At 41.8% G+C, this 18,681-nt stretch overlaps 1 protein-coding gene across 1 annotated transcript in view; it reads right to left on the bottom strand.

The window, feature by feature from the left end:
- Positions 1 to 4,742: 4,742 nt before the first annotated feature.
- Positions 4,743 to 18,681, bottom strand: part of LOC115179786 (zinc finger CCCH domain-containing protein 15) — a 31,922-nt gene continuing 17,983 nt past the window's right edge. Inside the window, exons 4-10 of the mRNA XM_029741547.1 lie at positions 15,418 to 15,570; positions 15,219 to 15,319; positions 13,471 to 13,653; positions 12,901 to 13,047; positions 12,663 to 12,767; positions 10,680 to 10,812; positions 4,743 to 5,002 (exon numbers count right to left, since the gene is read on the bottom strand). Of these exons, the coding sequence (XP_029597407.1) occupies positions 4,830 to 5,002; positions 10,680 to 10,812; positions 12,663 to 12,767; positions 12,901 to 13,047; positions 13,471 to 13,653; positions 15,219 to 15,319; positions 15,418 to 15,570 (995 nt within the window). The 3' untranslated portion in view covers positions 4,743 to 4,829. The remainder of the gene's footprint in view (positions 5,003 to 10,679; positions 10,813 to 12,662; positions 12,768 to 12,900; positions 13,048 to 13,470; positions 13,654 to 15,218; positions 15,320 to 15,417; positions 15,571 to 18,681) is intronic.

Here is an 18,681-nt window from a genome sequence, read left to right on the forward strand (position 1 = left end):
GGATTGTGTCGAGGAACAGATCTGGGAAAGGGTACCAAAAACATTTCTGCAACATTGAAGGTTCAAGAACACATTGGCTTCCATCATTCTTAAATGGAAGGTTCGGAACCACCAAGACTCTTCCTGGAGCTGGCCACCCAGCCAAACCGAGCAATCGGGGGAGAAGGGCCTTGTCAGGGAGGTGACCAAGAACCAGATGGTCACTCTGACAGAGTGCCAGAGTTCTTCTGTCGAGATGGTAGAACCTTCCAGAAGAACAACCATCTCTCCACCAAATCAGGCCTTCATGGTAGAGCGGCCAGACGGAAGCCACTATGTAAAAAGACACACGAAAACCCGCTTGGAGTATGCCAAAAGGCACCTAAAGATTCTCAGACCATGAGAAACAAGATTCTCTAGTCAAACCAAATTATTTGTCACATACACATGGTTAGCAGATGTTAATGTGAGTGTAGTGAAATGCTTGTGCTTCTAGTTACAACAGTGCAGTAATATCTAAGTAATTTAACAATTCCCCAACAACTACCTAATACACACAAATCCAAAAGGGGTGAATGAGAATATGTACATGTAAGTATATGGATGGCCAAGAGGCATAGGCAAAGTGAAATAGATGGTATAAAATACATTACTCATATCACATTTATATACTGTAAGATATGTAAACATTAGAGTGGCATTGTATAAAGTGACTAATTTATTAAAGTCGCCATTGATTGGGTCTCAATGTAGGCAGCAGCCTCTGAGTTAGTGATTGCTGTTTAGCAGTCTGATGGCATTGAGACTGAAAACCAGCTTCTGTCTCTTGGTCCCAGCTTTGATGCACCTGTACTGTCCTCGCCTTCTGGATGGTAGCGGTGTGAACAGAGTGGCTCGGGTGGTTGATGTCCTTGATGATCTTTTTGGCCTTCCTGTGACATCGGGTGCTGTAGGAGTCATGGAGGGCAGGTAGTATGCCCCCGGTGATGCGTTGTGCAGACCGCACCACCCTCTGGACAGCCTTGCGGTTGAGGGCGGTGCAGTTGCCGTACCAGGCTGTGATACAGTCCAACAGGATGCTCTCGATCGTGCATCGATAAAAGTTTGTCAGGGTTTTGGGTGACAAGCCAAATTTTTTCAGCCTCCTGAAGTTGAAGAGTTGCTGTTGCGCCTTCTTCACCACACTGTCTGTGTGGTGGTCTGTGATGTGTACGCTGAGGAACTTAAAACTTTCCACCTTCTCCACTGCTGTCCCTTCGATGTGGATAGGAGGGTGCTCCCTCTGCTGTTTCCTAAAGTCCACGATCGTCTCCTTTGTTTTGTTGATGTTGAGAGAGGTTGTTTTCTTGAAACCAAACTCCGAGTGCCCTCTCCTCCTCCCTGTGGGCGGTCTCGTTGTTGTTGGTAATCAGGCCCACTACTGTTGTGTCGTCTGCAGACTTGATGCTTGAGTTGGAGGCGTGCATGGCCACGCAGTCATGGTGAACAGGGAGTACAGGAGGGGGCTGAGCACGCACCCTTGTGGGGCTCTAGTGTTGAGGCTCAGCGAAGTGGAGATGCTGTTTCCTACCTTCACCACCTGGAGGCGGCCCACCAGAAAGTCCAGGACCCAACTGCACAGGGCAGGGTTGAGACCCAGGGCCTCCAGCTTGATGATGAGCTTGGAGGGTACTATGGTGTTGAATGCTGAGCTGTAGTCAATGAACAGCATTCTTACATAGGTATTCCTTTTGTCCAGATGGGATAGGGCAGTGTGCAGTGTGATGGCGATTGCGTCGTCTGTGGATCTCTTGGATGGTATGCAAACTGAAGTAGGTCTAGGGTGGCCAGTAAGGTGGAGGTGATCTTTGACTAGTCTCTCAAAGCACTTGATGACAGAAGTGAGTGCTCATTTAGTTCCGTTATCTTTGCCTTCTTGGGTACAGGAACAATGGTAGCCATCTTGAAGCATATGGGGACAACAAACTGGGATAGGGAGTGATTGAATGTCTGTAAACACACCAGCCAGCTGGTCTGCGCATGCTCTGAGGACGCGGCTAGGGATGCCGTCTGGGCCAGCAGCCTTGCGAGGGTTAACACGTTTAAAATATTTTACTCACGTCAGCCACGGAGGAGGAGGGGGGACACAGTCCTTGTTAGTGGGCTGCAAAGGTGGCACTGTATTATCCTCACAGCGGGCAAAGAAGGAGTTTAGTTTGTCTGGAAGCGTGACGGTGTCCGTGACGTGGCTGGTTTTCTTTTTGTAGTCCGTGATTTCCTGTAGACCCTGCCACATACGTCTCGTTTCTGAGCCGTTGATTTGCGACTCCACCTTGTCTCTGTACTGACATTTTGCTTATTTGATTGCCTTGCAGAGGGAATAACTACACTTTATATTCAGACATATTCCCAGACCTCTTTCCATGGTTAAATGAGGTGGATCGCGCTTTCAGTTTTGCGCGAATGCCGCCATCCATCCACAGTTTCTGGTTAGGGTAGGTATTAATAGTCACAGTGGGTACGACATCTCCAATGCACTTATTTATAAAACACACCCACCAAGTCAGTGTATAGGTCGATGTTGTTCTCTGAGGCTGATCGGAACATATTACAGTCCGCGTGATCAAAACAATCTTGAAGCGTGGTTTCCGACTGGTTGGACCAGTATTGAATGGTTCTCGTCACTGGTACATCCTGTTTGAGTTTCCGACTATAAGACGGTAGGAGCAAGATGGCGTCGTGGTCGGATCTTCCGAACAGAGGGCAGGGGAGGGCTTTGTATGGATTGCGGAAGTTCGAGTAGCTGTGGTCGAGGACATTGCCCATGCACAATTTATATGCTGGTAGGATTTAGGTAGCCTTGTTCTCAAATTTGCTTTGTTAAAATCCCCAGCTACAATAAATGCAGCCTCGGGATATATGGTTTCCAGTTTGCATATAGTCCAGTAAAGTTCCTTAATGGCCGTTTTGGTGTCTGCTTGAATGGGAATGTACACAGCTGTGACTATAACTGACAAGAATTATCTTGGTAGGTAAAATGGCCGGCATTTGACTGTAAGGAATTCTAGGTTGGGTGAGCAGAAGGACTTGAGTTCCTGTTTGCGGTTATGATTACACCATGAGTCGTTAATCATGAAGCATACACCCCCCCCGCCCTTCCTCTTCCCAGAGAGGTGATTCTCTGTCGGCGCGATGCATGGAGAAGCCCGGTGGCTGAACCGATTCCAACAACATATCCGGGAGAGACATGTTTCTGTGAAACAGAGAATGTTACAATCTCTGATGTCTCTCTGGAAGGCAACCCCTTGCTCGAATTTCGTCTACCTTGTTGTCAAGAGACTGGACATTGGCTAGTAGTACACTCGGGAGCGGTAGACGATGTGCACGTCTACGGAGGCTGACCAGGTGGCCGCTTCGTCTGCCCCTTCTGCGGCGCCGTTGTGAGACTAGTCAGGATCGGGTTAAAAATTAACGGGTCAAAGTACAGAGATCCTTGATGAAAAGCCAGGACCTCAGACTGAGGTGAAAGTTCACCTTCACAGCCACGCAGGAGTGGCTTCGGGATAAGTCTCTGAATGTCCTTGAGTGGCCCAGCCAGAGGCTGGACTTGAACCCGATCTCTGGAGACCTGAAAATAGCTGTGCAGCGACACTCTCCATCCAACCTGACAGAGCTTGAGAGAAGCTGCAGATAAGAATGGGAAAACTCCCCAAATACAGGTGTACCAAGCTTGTAGCGTCATACCCAAGAAGGCTCAAGGCTGTATCGTTGCCAAAGATGCTTCAACAAAGTACTAAGTAAAGGGTCTGAATACTTATGTAAAAGTTTATTTAATACATTTGCTAAAATAAAATAAATGTTGCTTTGTCATTATGGAGTATTGTGTGAAGATTGAGGTAAAAAAAAAACTTATTCCATTTTAGAATAAGACCAACAAAATGTGGAAAAAGTTAAGGGATCTGAATACTTTCATGTTCATTCAAGAGAGTTCTATTTTGCTAATTGTAGGCTACTGTCTGTAATTGCCTCAATATTTCATGATGTGTGCAAAGTGCTAAATCTTGATTTAGTGCATTATAGGGTAAGCATTACAGTAAGCTACTTTAATATTTGCAGCCATTGGTAAGATCTTTCTAGTGGCTGATCTGTTGTTAATATTGTGGAATAATTCTAATGTTAATGTACATTTTGAATGGAAAAAAGCCGATCCGAGAGCAGCGTTTGCCTTTCTTTCGCTCCTATCAATATCGACACATGCCTCAACGACACACTTAGCAAACTTTCTCTTTGTGTGGTGCTTTGGGAAACCATGTTACATTGTCGGCCGTTGTAGAAAAGACGCATTGTTAAAAACACTCATAAGCCTAAATTCCATCGCTGTCGGGAAACCGGGCCCAGGATGTAATTCCCCGAGGTCTCTACGTCATGGGTCATTATTCTGTAAAACTCAATATATGCAGATTCCAAAAGTGTAAAATAATTGCATGAATATGGAATTGTACTTAATTCAATCAGGGGTTTTTACACTAGAACCCCCTTGTATATGCTCGAAAGGAGTTGCACAATCTGTCATGGTATGGTCTAATAATACAAGTCAGGAGGATGCTTATGCGATAGAACCCAACATCAATATACAGTATTCAGGACAGCCAGAAAGAACTGGTGAGTTCACATGAACCAGTTTCAAGACCATACAGTTCAAGATGTACCCCTTCTCAAATCCTTTTCACTCTCTTAGCAATCAGGACCACTGAGGGGGAAAAGAAACCGCAGCAGCAACAAGATGTGAGCATCAGGATGTTTTATTGTGAATCTGTTTTAGTCATCTCTTATTCATAGTCCATGAGGCACTGTTCTACTAGAAGTCATTGTCAGTCATCCAGGTCCAGTGTGTTGAGTTCCTCATCCAGTTCGTCCAGGTCCTCGCCAGTGAAAAGGTTCTCGTCCACAGGCACGGGCTCCGCTTCTGTGTCGTCAAGAGTCTCGTCTTCCCCATCGTGACCGTTCTCCTCCACACCTCCACAAGCCCCATTCAGCTGGTCATCTGGGAGAGGGTTCAAGGCACAGGTTCAGAACATCACATCTGTTCAGTCAAAGGCATCAGATATATACGCAGCATCTGTGCTGTGACCCATGAATGAAATTGCAATGGTAGGTGACGTGGCAAGGGTGTCATTCAACTTTGTTCAAGGGGCATCCGGGATTAGAATGGACATTTTTGGACTAAAAAATTATTTAATATAGCCATTGATTCCTGAAGAATATAACTTATAAATTCCTCATGAGTTTAGTTAAATTGTCATACCCCATCAGAACCCAAAATATAAGCTTGTTTTACTCCATTGTTTACAATTACATTGCCTACAAACAAACACTGTATACACTTAAAGTGGAAATCCTCAGTTGAAACAAAGCATTCTCCCTGCCCATTTCAGCAAAAAGCTATGGGATGGGGCTGGAATTCGCTCAAATTCATAAACAGAACTATGGATTCAAGGACTGACCATCCATGATATCAAAATGATAGTTTTAAAAACAGGGGTTGGAACCGCTTCAGGGAACAGATCAGAAAAATGTAATTGAGTAACAGAATTGGAACCGGAAACAAAAGTGATCCATACTCCGGAAGAGAACCGTTATTTAAAAAAACATGGAAATCAGTTAATTACATTAATTTACGTTCCAGGGATTTTTTTCTAGTCCCACAAGCTGAAAATATTTGTCATTGTGTGCGCGCAGGCTCCCTGCCCTTCCCCCTCCAAAGTACAGGCTACTGTACTGATGTTAAAACCGTGAGAAGATCGGGAGTTTTTTTTATTAGCTCAAAGAATGGATTAACTTTTTGAATGCTACTTAAGGATTACTTTAGGCCTAGTTACTACATTTCACATTGGATTTATTCATTACAAAAAAGGTAAGACGTGTTTTTAATTCTGGTGCCGCTGTACACACACACGCTTGTAAGCTAGCTCAAAGGACATTCAAAGTTCCTTCATAGAAGCTGCTCCTCCTAGGTATAATTCTGTGCACCAAATTGAGATAATGCATGTCATAACAAGATGCTTAGTGCTTCAAGCCTCTCTTCACGCTCTCCCCATCTGTAAAATGTCAGTCACATCTTGTGCCATTTTAACCATGTTTTACTTTGCTTACAAACATAGGAGTAAGACAAGCTTATATTTTGGATTCTGATGTGGTACGACAGCTGAGCTAAACTCATGAGACATTTATAAGTATTATTCTTCAGAAGTCAATGGGTACATATTATTCATTTATAAGCCTGAAAGTAGATGTACCAACTACAGATTGTCCCTTAAACTATAATTTTGATCTCATGGATGGTCAGCTGTTGTATCATTAGGTCTGTCTACGAATGAGAGTTTACCGGCTGTTTACAGAAACAAGTGAATCTCAGATTGCCCCTTTAAAGGCTGAGGGCCAATTGTATGATAGAAAGAGGTTTAAAGTCATAGTACTGTGCAAAAGTTTTAGGGAGGTGTGAAAAAAATGCTTTAAAAGTATGCTTTCAAAAATAGACATGATATTAGATTATATTTATCAATTAACTAAATGCAAAGTGAGTGAACAGAAGAAAAAAAGAAAAAAAACATTCTGTGACGTGCTCAGTTTTTTGGCGGCATGAAGCTTTCATTAGACCAATGAAATTGCCGAACGGGTTACGGTCAAACAACTTTTTTGTTTACGGTTTAGATTAAATCAAGCGCTCTCAAACTTCCCATCATTCTGATTACGGTAGTCATTTTGTCACCCTCATGGCAAAGACACGGAGAAATGCATATGATGCAGCTTTCAAGTTGAAGGCGATTGATCTGGCTGTTGGAAAAGGAAATAGAGCTGCTGCACGGGAGCTTGGTCTTAATGAGTCGATGATAAGACGTTGGAAACAGCAGCGTGAAGAATTGACTCAGTGCAAAAAGACAACTAAAGCTTACTGCTAATTTTTTATTTTTTGTTACAAGCCGTGTTTCGTTAAAGCCTATTTATTTTTGTTACAAGCCGTGTTTCGTTAAAGCCTGTGTAAAGTTAATTTGTTTCAATGTACCGGTAGGCACCTGCGGCTTAGACATCTGCGGCTTATTTATGTTCAAAAAATTCAGTGGGTGCGGCTTATATTCAGGTGCGCTTAATAGTCCGGAAATTACGGTAGGTTGAAACAGTCATTAACTGAAACAGCTGTGTAGGAGGAATAAAACTGGGTGAGGAACAGCCAAACTCAGCCAACAAGGTGAGGTTGGTGAAGACAGTGCATTGTCAAAAGTCATACACCATGGCAAGACTGAGCACAGCAACAAGACAAGGTGGTTATACTGCATCAGCAAGGTCTCTCCCAGGCATAAATGTCAAGGCAGACAGGGATTTCCAGACGTGCTGTCCAAGCTCTTTTGAAGAAGCACAAAGAAACGGGCAACATTGAGGACTGTACAGTCGTGGCCAAAAGTCTTGAGAATGACAAATATTAATGTTCACAAAGTCTGCCTCATTTTGTATGATGGCAATTTGCATATACTCCAGAATGTTATGAAGAGTGATCAGATGAATTGCAAAGTCCCTCTTTGCCATGCAAATGAACTGAATCCCCAAAACACATTTCCACTGTATTTCAGCCCTGCCACAAAAGGACCAGCTGATATGTCAGTGATTCTCTCGTTAACACAGGTGTGAGTGTTGATGAGGACAAGGCTAGAGTTCACGCTGTCATGCTGATTGAGTTCAAATAACAGATTGGAAGCTTCAAAAGGAGGGTGGTGCTTGGAATCATTGTTCTTCCTCTGTCAATCGTGGTTACCTGCAAGGAAACACGTTCCATCATCATTGCTTTGCACAAAAAGGGCTTTACAGGCAAGGATATTGCTGCCAGTAAGATTGCACCTAAATCAACCATTTATCGGATCATCAAGAACTTCAAGGAAAGCGGTTCAATTGTTGTGAAGAAGGCTTCAGAATGTCCAGCAAGCACCAGGACTGTCTCCTAAAGTTGATTCAGCTGCGGGATCAGGGCACCACCAGTATAGAGCTTGCTCAGGAATGGCAGCAGGCAGGTGTGAGTGCATCTGCACGCACAGTGAGGCGAAGACTTTTGGAGGATGGCCTGGTGCCAAGAAGGGCAGCAAAGAAGTCACTTCTCTCCAGGAAAAACATCAGGGACAGACTGATATTCTGCAAAAGGTACAGGGATTGGACTGCTGAGGACTGGGGTAAAGTCATTTTCTCTGATGAATCCCCTTTCCGATTGTTTGGGGCATCCGGAAAAAAGCTTGTCCGGAGAAGACAAGGTAAGCGCTACAATCAGTCCTGTGTCATGCCAACAGTAAAGCATCCGGAGACCATTCATGTGTGGGGTTGCTTCTCAGCCAAGGGAATGGGCTCACTCACAATTTTGCCTAAGAACACAGCCATGAATAATGAATGGTACCAACACATCCTCCGAGAGCAACTTCTCCCAACCATCCAGGAACAGTTTGGTGACGAACAATGCCTTTTCCAGCATGATGGAGCACCTTGCCATAAGGCAAAAGTGATAACTAAGTGGCTCGGGGAACAAAACATCGATATTTTGGGTCCATGGCCAGGAAACTCCCCATTAGGTGCAAAAAATTGACTTACCCAGTTGCGGCCCACTTTTTGGAAGCAAACCATTCGATTTCGTCTCTGCGTTTTATTGGCATCGAACATGTCACCCTCCCTAGGAGAGGGGGTGACATTGATAATTTATTGTTAAAACGAGAGGCTGCCTGGATCTTTAATTTAAAAGACCCTTCCTCCCTTCAGTCTCAACATAGACTTTGATCTGAAGCCATTCTTGTGATTGTGACTTTGCCATTGTAATTGTTTGGAAGCTTGTGTAGTCTAAAATGTATCTATGATCGTATGCTATCCATTTGTTTTTTTTGTATGTTCTTTGTATGCCTTTTTTTTATATTTGAGTTAACCAATGACATTAGGCCACACTTGGCCATGATTACAGACACCTGTGTGTCTTCTGACAATATATAAATGAGTCATCTCGCAGTGTTTGTGATGATACCCTGATGAAGACAGCTTTGCTGTCGAAACGTTGGTTATTAGGTTATTACATTTTTGCATCTGAGCTCTTAGAGTGTGCGGCTTTCCCTTATTTTCAAGTTTTATACTCCGCTAGCCAGCACCTCGCCTTAATAGGTGTGCGTTTCTTTTTTTTCAGGAAACTCCCCACACCTTAATCACATTGAGAACTTGTGGTCAAGAGGCGGGTGGACAAACAAAACCCCACAAATTCTGACAAACTCCAAGCATTGATTATGCAAGAATGGGCTGCCATCAGTCAGGATGTGGCCCAGAAGTTAATTGACAGCATGCCAGGGCAGATTGTAGAGGTCTTGAAAAAGAAGGGTCAACACTGCAAATATTGACTCTTTGCATCAACTTCATGTAGTTGTCAATAAAAGCCTTTGACACTTATGAAATGCTTGGAATTATACTTCAGTATTCCATAGTAACATCTGACAAAAATATCTAAAGACACTGAAGCAGCAAACTTTGTGGAAATTAATATTTGTGTCATTCTCAAAACCTTTGGCCACGACTGTGGTTGGCCAAGGAAACTTACTGCAGCAGATGAAAGACACATCATGCTTACTTCACTTCGCAATCGGAAGATGTCCAGCAGTGCCATCAGCTCAGAACTTGCTGAAAACAGTGGGACCCTGGTACACCCATCTACTGTCCCGAGAAGTCTGGTCAGAAGCGGCCTTCATGAAAGACATGCAGCCTTCATGGAAGACCTGCGGACAAAAAGCCATTCCCCGACGTGGAAACAAGGCCAAAAGCGACTCAAATATTCCTGAAAACACAGGAACTGTGGTGCAGAAAAATGGCAGCAGGTGCTCTGGACTGATGAGTCAAAATTGGAAATATTTGGCTGTAGCAGAAGGCAGTTTGTTCGCCGAAGGGCTGAGGAGCGGTACACGAATGAGTGTCTGCAGGAAACAGTGAAGCATGGTGGAGGTTCCTTGCAAGTTTGGGGCTGCATTTCTGCAAATGGATTGCGCTGCATTTCTGCAAATGGATTAGGGGATTTGGTCAGAATGAATGGTCTCCTCAATGCTGAGAAGTACAGGCAGATACTTATCCATCATGCAATACCATCAGGGAGGCATCTGATTGGCCCCACATTTATTCTGCAGCATGACAACGATCCCAAACATACAGCGAAAGAAGAACAAGGAGTCCTGGAAGTGATAGTATGGCCCCCACAGAGCCCTGATCTCAACATCATCGAGTCTGTCTGGGATTACATGGAGAGCGAGAAGCACCGGAGGCTGCCTAAATCCACAGAAGAACTGTGGTTAGTTCCAAGATGTTTGGGCCAACCTACCTGCCGAGTTCCTTCAAAAACTGTGTGCAAGTGAACCTAGAAGAATTTATACTGTTTTTAAGGCAAAGGGTGGTCACACCAAATATTAACTTGATGTAGATTTTTCTTCTTTTCACTCACTTTGCATTTTGCTAATTGATAAATATAATCTATTAACATGTCTATTTTTGAAAGCATTCTTACTTTATTAAAGCATTTTTTCACACCTGCCTAAAACTTTTATGCAGTACTGTACATGTTATGGAAAACACATTTGGGATAGAAAGATAAACGCTTAAATTTTTTTTAGATCAAGGATAATGTGGCTTCCATTCATTTTATTGGCAGAATAAGTTCAAACACTCACCATTCGTTTCCTTTGTTGGCTTCGATTTGGCTGTGAATCTGTCAACTGCAGCAACAGTTATTCCGGTGTTATCAACTTCCTTTGGAACAAACCTGGCTAGATCAATGTCCTGGAACTCCTGAACATCTTCAACCTGTGGGGAGGGATAACCAGTATCAATTAGAGGTCGACCGATTAATCGGAATGGCCGATTAGTTAGGGCCGATTTGAAGTTTTCATAACAATCGGTAATCGGCATTTTTGGACACCGATTGTGGCCGGAAAAAACAAACAAGGCAAGTCGGTTAAGAACACATTCTTATTTTCAATGATGGCCTAGGAACGGTGGGTTAGCTGCCATGTTCAGGGGCAGAACGACAGATTTTTACCTTGTCAGCTCGGGGATTCGATCTTGCAACCTTCCGGTTACTAGTCCAACGCTCTAACCACCTGCCTTACATTGCACTCCACAAGGATGAGATTCACAGCCAAACTGACTACCTGTTACGCGAGTGCAGCAAGAAGCCAAGGTAAGTTGCTAGCTAGCATTAAACATCAAAAACAATCAATCTTAATATAATCACTAGTTAATTACACATGGTTGATGATATTACTAGTTCATCTAGCGTGTCCTGCGTTGCATATAATCGATGCGGTGCCTGTTAATTTCTCAACGAATCACAGCCTACTTCGCCAAACGGGTGATGATTTAACAAGCGCATTTGTGAAAAAAAGCACTGTCGTTGCACCAATGTGTACCTAACCATAAACATCAATGCCTTCCTTTAAAATCAATAAAGTACATATTTTTAAACCTGCATATTTAGTTAATATTGCCTGCTAACATTAATTTATATATTAACTAGGGAAATTGTGTCACTTCTCTTGCGTTCCGTGCAAGCAGTCAGGGTATATGCAGCAGTTTGGGCCGCCGGGCTTGTTGCGAACTGTGTGAAGACCCTTTATTCCTAACAAAGACCGTAATTAATTTGCCAGACTTGTACATAATTATGACATAACATTGAAGGTTGTACAATGTAACAGCAATATTTAGACTTAGGGATGCCACCCGTTAGATAAAATACATAACGGTTCCATATTTCACTGAAAAAATAAACATTTGTTTTCGAAATGATAGTTTCCGGATTTGACCATATTAATGACCTAAGGCTCGTATTTCTGTGTGTTATGTTATAATTAAGTCTAGGATATGATAGAGCAGTCTAACTGAGCGGTGGTAGGCAGCAGCAGTCTCGTAAGCATTCATTCAAACAGCACTTTGGTGCGTTTGCCAGCAGCTCTTCGCTGTGCTTCAAGCACTGAGCTGTTTATGACTTCAAGCCTATCAACTCCCGAGATTAGGCTGGTGTGACCGTGTGAAATGGCTAGTTAGTGCCTATAAGAACATCCAATAGTCGAAGGTATATGAAATACAAATGGTATAGAGAGAAATAGTCCTATAATTCCTATAATAACTACAACCTAAAACTTCTTACCTGGGAATATTGAAGACTCATGTTAAAAGGAACCACCAGCTTTCATATGTTCTCATGTTCTGAGCAAGGAACTTAAACATTAGCTTTTTTACATGGCACATATTGCACTTTTACTTTCTTCTCCAAAACTTTGTTTTTGCATTATTTATACCAAATTGAACATGATTCATTATTTATTTGAGGCTAAATTTATTTTATTGATGTATTATATTAAGTTAAAATAAGTGTTCATTCAGTATTGTTGTAATAGTCATTATTACAAATAAATAAAATTATTTAAAAAAAAATTCCAATGAATTGGTATTGGCTTTTTTTGGTCCTCCAATAAATCGGTATTGGTGTTAAAAAATCATAATCGGTCAACCTCTAGTATCAATGTTATACATATGTATCACTTCATAATGAAATCTGGTGTAGCGCCAACACGTCCTCAAGCTACTTCAGTAAAGATTTCCTGAGTATCCCCAGAGATACAAGCCTATTGAAAAATGTGCTTTATCAGGCTTACCTCATCAAAGTCATCATCGTCCTCAACATATTTTATGTCATCAGCCTCCTCATCGTCATCATCAGCCAGATCAGGGCAAAACTCAAATACTTGACGGCCGCTAACCTACACAACAACAACAACTCGTGTTAGTATTAAAATGTTTTCAACTTATGTGTAAGATGTGATACTGCAATCAAAATAAATGATTATTGAGCTTTGGCGTCATCCTCTGGTAGAAAACAAAATCAAAGCTCACCCCAAAGGACCTGCCAGCTTTGAAATCAGCTTTCTTTTTCTCTATGTCTTGCTCTGTCTTGGCAACTTTCTCTTGCCTTTTCCTCTTTTTCCAGGCCAAGAAGGTCTCCAGAGTTATTCGGGTGACATTTGGTCCAAGGGCAGATCGCTGATAGACGAAGTAATTGTTTGGTAACATTTCTTAAACAGTAAAAGCCCACGGAAACTTCACAGGATCTCAATCTTAGCACTATGTTATTGAATAAGTCACAAGTTAGATAAAAAAAATTAAAAAAAACAGTATGTTGGTCAGAGTGATCGCAAACATTAACAGAGTTAACAGCCAGTCCTGGCATCCATAGCTCTTTATGCATTTCAGAGTGGATAAAGTAGTGAGGCTGCCGATTGAAACAAACACTGTGGCTTTAAGCATAATATGGGCCAAATAATAATAATAATAATAATAATAATAATAATAATAATAATAATAATAATAATAATAACAACAACAACAACAACAACAACAACAACAACAAAACTCAAATATCTCAAGTAGGAACTTTAATTTTTGTGAAAAAATTGTCATATCTACCTCATTCTCTATCAACTCTTCCATTGAGATTTCATCTTCCTTTTCATCCTTCTTCTTGTCTTTCTTTAGCACAAACCCAGCAGGCAATGCATGGCGGTACATACAAGTGTCAGCTCCACTAGGACATACCCAAAACCAACCATATTTGTTGTTTTCAATGGCATCAAGGAAATGCTTGCAAACCTACAAGATGATAAAAGCAGAAGTCAGTCTAAAGTCAACGTATCCTAAGACCCCTTGACTTTTCCCACATTGTTACTTTACAGCCTTATTCTAAAATAGATTAAATCGTTTCCCCCCCTCAATCTACACACAATACCCCATACTGACAAAGCAAAAAGAGATTTAGACATTTTTGCAAATTGATGGAAAATATACTGAAATATTACATTTACATAAGTATTAAGACCCTTTACTCGTACTATGTTGAAGCACCTTCGGCAGCGATTACAGCCTAGTCTTATTGTGTATGACGCTACAAGCTTGGCACGTCTGAATTTCTCCTATTCTTCTCTACAGATCTTCAAAGCTGTGTCAGGTTGGATGGGGAGCGTCAGGTCTCTCCAGAGATGTTCGATCGAGTTCAAATCAGGACTCTGCCTGGGCCACTCAAGGACATTCAGAGACGTGTCCCGAAGCCACTCGTCTTGGCTGTGTGCTTCGGGTCGGTGTCCTGTTGGAAGGTGAACCTTCACCCCAGTCTGAGGTCCTGCGTGCTCTGGAGCAGGTTTTCATCAAGGATCTCTCTGTACTTTGCTCCGTTCATCTTTGCCTCAATCCTGACTAGTCTCCCAGTCCCTGCCGCTGAAAAACATGATGCTGCCACCACCATGCTTCATCGTAGGGATGCTACCAGATTTCCTCCAGATGTGACACTTGGCATTCAGGCTAAAGAGTTCAAACTTCATCAGACCAGGGAAATCGTGTTTCTCATGCTCTGAGAGTCCTTTAGTGTCTTTTGGAAAACTACAAGCGGTCTGCCATGTGCCTTTTACTGAGGAGTGGCTTCCGTCTGGCCACTCTACAATAAAAGGCCTGATTGGTGGAGTGATGCAGAGATGGTTGTCCTTCTGGAAGGTTGTCCCATCTCCACAGAGGAACTCTAGAGCGCTGTCAGAGAGACCATCAGGTTCTTGGTCACCCTGACCAAGGCCCTCTCGCCCAATTGCTTAGTTTGGCCCGGGCAGCCAGCTCTAGGAAGAGTCTTGGTGGTTCCAAACTTCTTGCACGTAAGAACAATGGAGGCCGCTGTGTTCTTGTGGACATTCAATGCTGCAGAAATGTTTTGGTACCCTTCCCTAGATCTGTGCCTCGACACAATCCTGTCTCGGAACTCTACGGACAATTCCTTCGTCCTCATGGATTGGTTTTTGCTCTGACATGCACTGTCAACTGTGGGACATTATATAGACATGCGTGTGCCTTTCATGTCCAATCAATATAATTTTTCACAGGTGGACTCCAAGTTGTAGAATAATTTTATGGATGATCAATGGAAACAGGATGCACCCGAGCTCAATTGAGTCTCACAGCAAGGGGTCTGAATACTTATGTAAAATTGAAAAACCTGTTTTCGCTTTGTTATTATGGGGTATTGAGTGTAAATTGATGACAATTTTTTAAATTGAATCCATTTTAGAATAAGGCTGTAACAAAATGTGGAAAAAGGGAAGGGGTCTGAACATTTTCTGAATGCATTGTATAGTAGTGATGAATCTTAGCTCTTAGAGGGATGTGCCAAAACATACAATTTGAGTTTTTGAGCTTTTTTCTTTTTTCTTTTCAGCTTCTCCGTGCTTCTGGTTCACAACCTCCTCCAACTTCTTCTCATCCCAATTATCCATGGTGTCTATACAAAACAGGATAAATAATCAGCTCTACAAAACCCAGCAGAGATATCAGCTGTTTCTTCACTGCTGACAACACTAATGGTTAGAAGACACTAACCTTTCTCAAGCTCGTCATCTCTCTTGTCGACGTAGAGGCTCCGTTTTTCACACTTCCTCTCGAGTGTCAAATCGTGGGAGAACTTGCACTTGTCTCCTTTGGTGCATTGGCCTTGCTTGAAGAAGGCACAGAGCACTGACTTTGGGTCCACCCCTGCAGAATTAAGAGGAAAACATAATAAGTACTGAATGTTTCTTCTTGCGCTCATTACCTCAGGGTCTTTCCTGCCACTGTTGCCAGATAATGTGTAGTTATTCTATTAAATCCACCTAACTTGTTATGGATAGGGGGCAGTATTTTCACGGCCGGATAAAAAAACGTACCCGATTTAATCTGATTATTACTCCTGCCCAGAAACTAGAATATGCATATAATTATTAGCTTTGGATAGAAAACACTCCAAAGTTTCTAAAACTGTTTGAATGGTGTCTGAGTAGAACTCATTTGGCAGGCCAAAACCTGAGAAGATTCCAAACAGGAAGCGCCCTCTCTGACTATTTCTTGGCCTTCTTGATCATCTCTATCCAAAACAGGGGATCTCTGCTGTAACGTGACATTTTCTAACGCTCCCATAGGCTCTCAGAAGGCGCCAGAATGTTGAATGATGACTTTGCAGGCCATGGCTGAAAAACAGTAGCGCATTTGGTAAGTGGTCGATCTGAGAACAATGAGACTGCACGAGACGACTCCATGTTTTTATTTTCAGTCTTTGAACGAAAACAGGGTTTCCCGGTCGGAATATTATCGCTTTTTTACGAGAAAAATCGCATAAAAATTGATTTTAAACAGCGTTTGACATGCTTCGAAGTACGGTAATGGAATATTTTGACATTTTTTGTCACGAAACGCGCCGGGCGCCTCACCCTTCGTTACCCTTCGGATAGTGTCTTGAACGCACGAACAAAACGCCGCTATTTGGATATAACTATGGATTATTTGGAACCAAACCAACATTTGTTGTTGAAGTAGAAGTCCTGGGAGTGCATTCTGACGAAGAACAGCAAAGGTAATCCAATTTTTCTTATAGTAAATCTGAGTTTGGTGAGTACCAAACTTGGTGGGTGTCAAAATAGCTAGCCTGTGATGGCCGGGCTATCTACTCAGAATATTGCAAAATGTGCTTTCACCGAAAAGCTATTTTAAAATCGGACACCGCGATTGCATAAAGGAGTTCTATATCTATAATTCTTAAAATAATTGTTATGTTTTTTGTGAATGTTTATCGTGAGTAATTTAGTAAATTCACCGGAAGTGTTCGGTGGGAATGCTAGTTCTGAACGTCACATGCTAATGTAAAAAGCTGTTTTTTGATATAAATATGAACTTGATTGAACAAAACATGCATGTATTGTATAACAATGTCCTAGGAGGGTCATCTGATGAAGATCATCAAAGGTTAGTGCTGCATTTAGCTGTGGTTTTGGTTTTTGTGACATTATATGCTAGCTTGAAAAATGGGTGTGTGATTATTTCTGGCTGGGTACTCTCCTGACATAATCTAATGTTTTGCTTTCGTTGTAAAGCTTTTTTGAAATCGGACAGTGTGGTTAGATAAAGGAGAGTCTTGTCTTTAAAATGGTGTAAAATAGTCATATGTTTGAAAAATTTAAATTTTCAGATGAGGAATTTGTAATTCGCGCCACGCCCTATCATTGGACATTGGAGCGGTGTTCTGCTAGCGGAACATCTAGATGTAAGAGGTTAAACAACCTGGAGATGTGTTGGGTCATTGTCCTGTTGAAAAACAAATGATAGTGGGACTAAGCCCGAACCAGACGAGATGGCATATCGCTGCAGAATGCTGTGGTAGCCATGCTGGTTAAGTGTGGCTTGAATTCTAAATAAATCACCGACAGTGTCACCAGCAAAGCACCCCCACACCACCTCCTCCACACTTCAGTGGGAACCACACATGCGGAAATCATCCGTTCAACTACTCTGCATCTGATAAAGACAATGCGGTTGGAACAAAGAATCTCAAATTTTGACTCATCAGACCAAAAGGACAGATTTCCACTGGTCTAATATCCATTGCTTGTGTTTCTTGGCCAAAGCAATTATTTTCTTCTTATTGGTGTCCTTTAGTAGTGTTTCTTTGCAGCAATTCAACCATGAATGTGATGTGAGATGTCTGTTACTTGAACTCAAGCATTTATTTAGGCTGCAATTTCTGAGGCTGGTAACTTTAATGAACTTATCCTCTGTAGCAGAGGTAACTCTGGTGCTTCCTTTCCTGTGGCGGTCCTCATGAGAGCCAGTTTCATCATAGTGTTATGTTTTTTGCGACTGCACTTGAAGAACCTTTCAAAGTTCTTATTTAAACTGTTCACACCATAATATGGACTTGGTCTTTTACCAAATAAGGCCATCTTCTGTATACCACCCCTACCATGTCACAACACAACTGATTGGCTTAAACGCATTAAGGAGAAAATAAATTCCACAAATTAACTTTTACCAAGGCACCCTTGTTAATTGAAATGCATTCCAGGTGACAGCCCCATGAAGGTGATTGAGAGAATGCAAAGAGGGTGCATAGCTGTCATCAGGGCAAAGGGTGGCTACTTCGAAGAATCTAAAATATATTTGATTTGTTTAACACGTTTTTAGTTACTACATGATTCCATGTGTTATTTCATAGTTTTGATGTCTTCACTTTTATTCTACAACTTAGAAACTAGTCAAAATAAAGAAAAACCCTTGAATGAGTAGGTGTGTCCAAACCTTTGACTGGTACTGTACAACATAAACATTAACATTCATTACAAACTCATTCATTGAAACATGCAATACAATATGTAAGAACTTAATTTAACATAACAGTAAATATCTCATTTGTTAAAGGTGTTACAAACGCTTTTACATGTTAGCGTTAATCTTGTAATTTGATGCATTGCAATAAACTTTTCTTCAGAGACAACTTAGAGCAAACATCGCAAATTGTGTTAATTGAAACCTGATATAACCCTCCAGAGAAAACTATTCACTAATGGAATGAATAATTTAGAATTTTAACATCAGTCATTGTAAAGAATTTAAAAATAAAATATCTTATAGTATCTCCGATACAAGACCGCAATGATGCAACTCTATGCACACTTGATGGCTTTTCTAGATTGAGGATAAACACAGTAGTTTGCCTGGTGCACAAAGACTGTCTGAAATTGCTCAGTTTATATCATAATACTTTTTGCACCTTTGCCCTGCTCTAATTCTTGACAAACAGTAGTGGGAAGTCCATATAGACCTAATCAGTGATTAAGC

This window comes from Salmo trutta, chromosome 39, assembly GCF_901001165.1.
Source record: "Salmo trutta chromosome 39, fSalTru1.1, whole genome shotgun sequence".
Taxonomy (NCBI): domain Eukaryota; kingdom Metazoa; phylum Chordata; class Actinopteri; order Salmoniformes; family Salmonidae; genus Salmo; species Salmo trutta.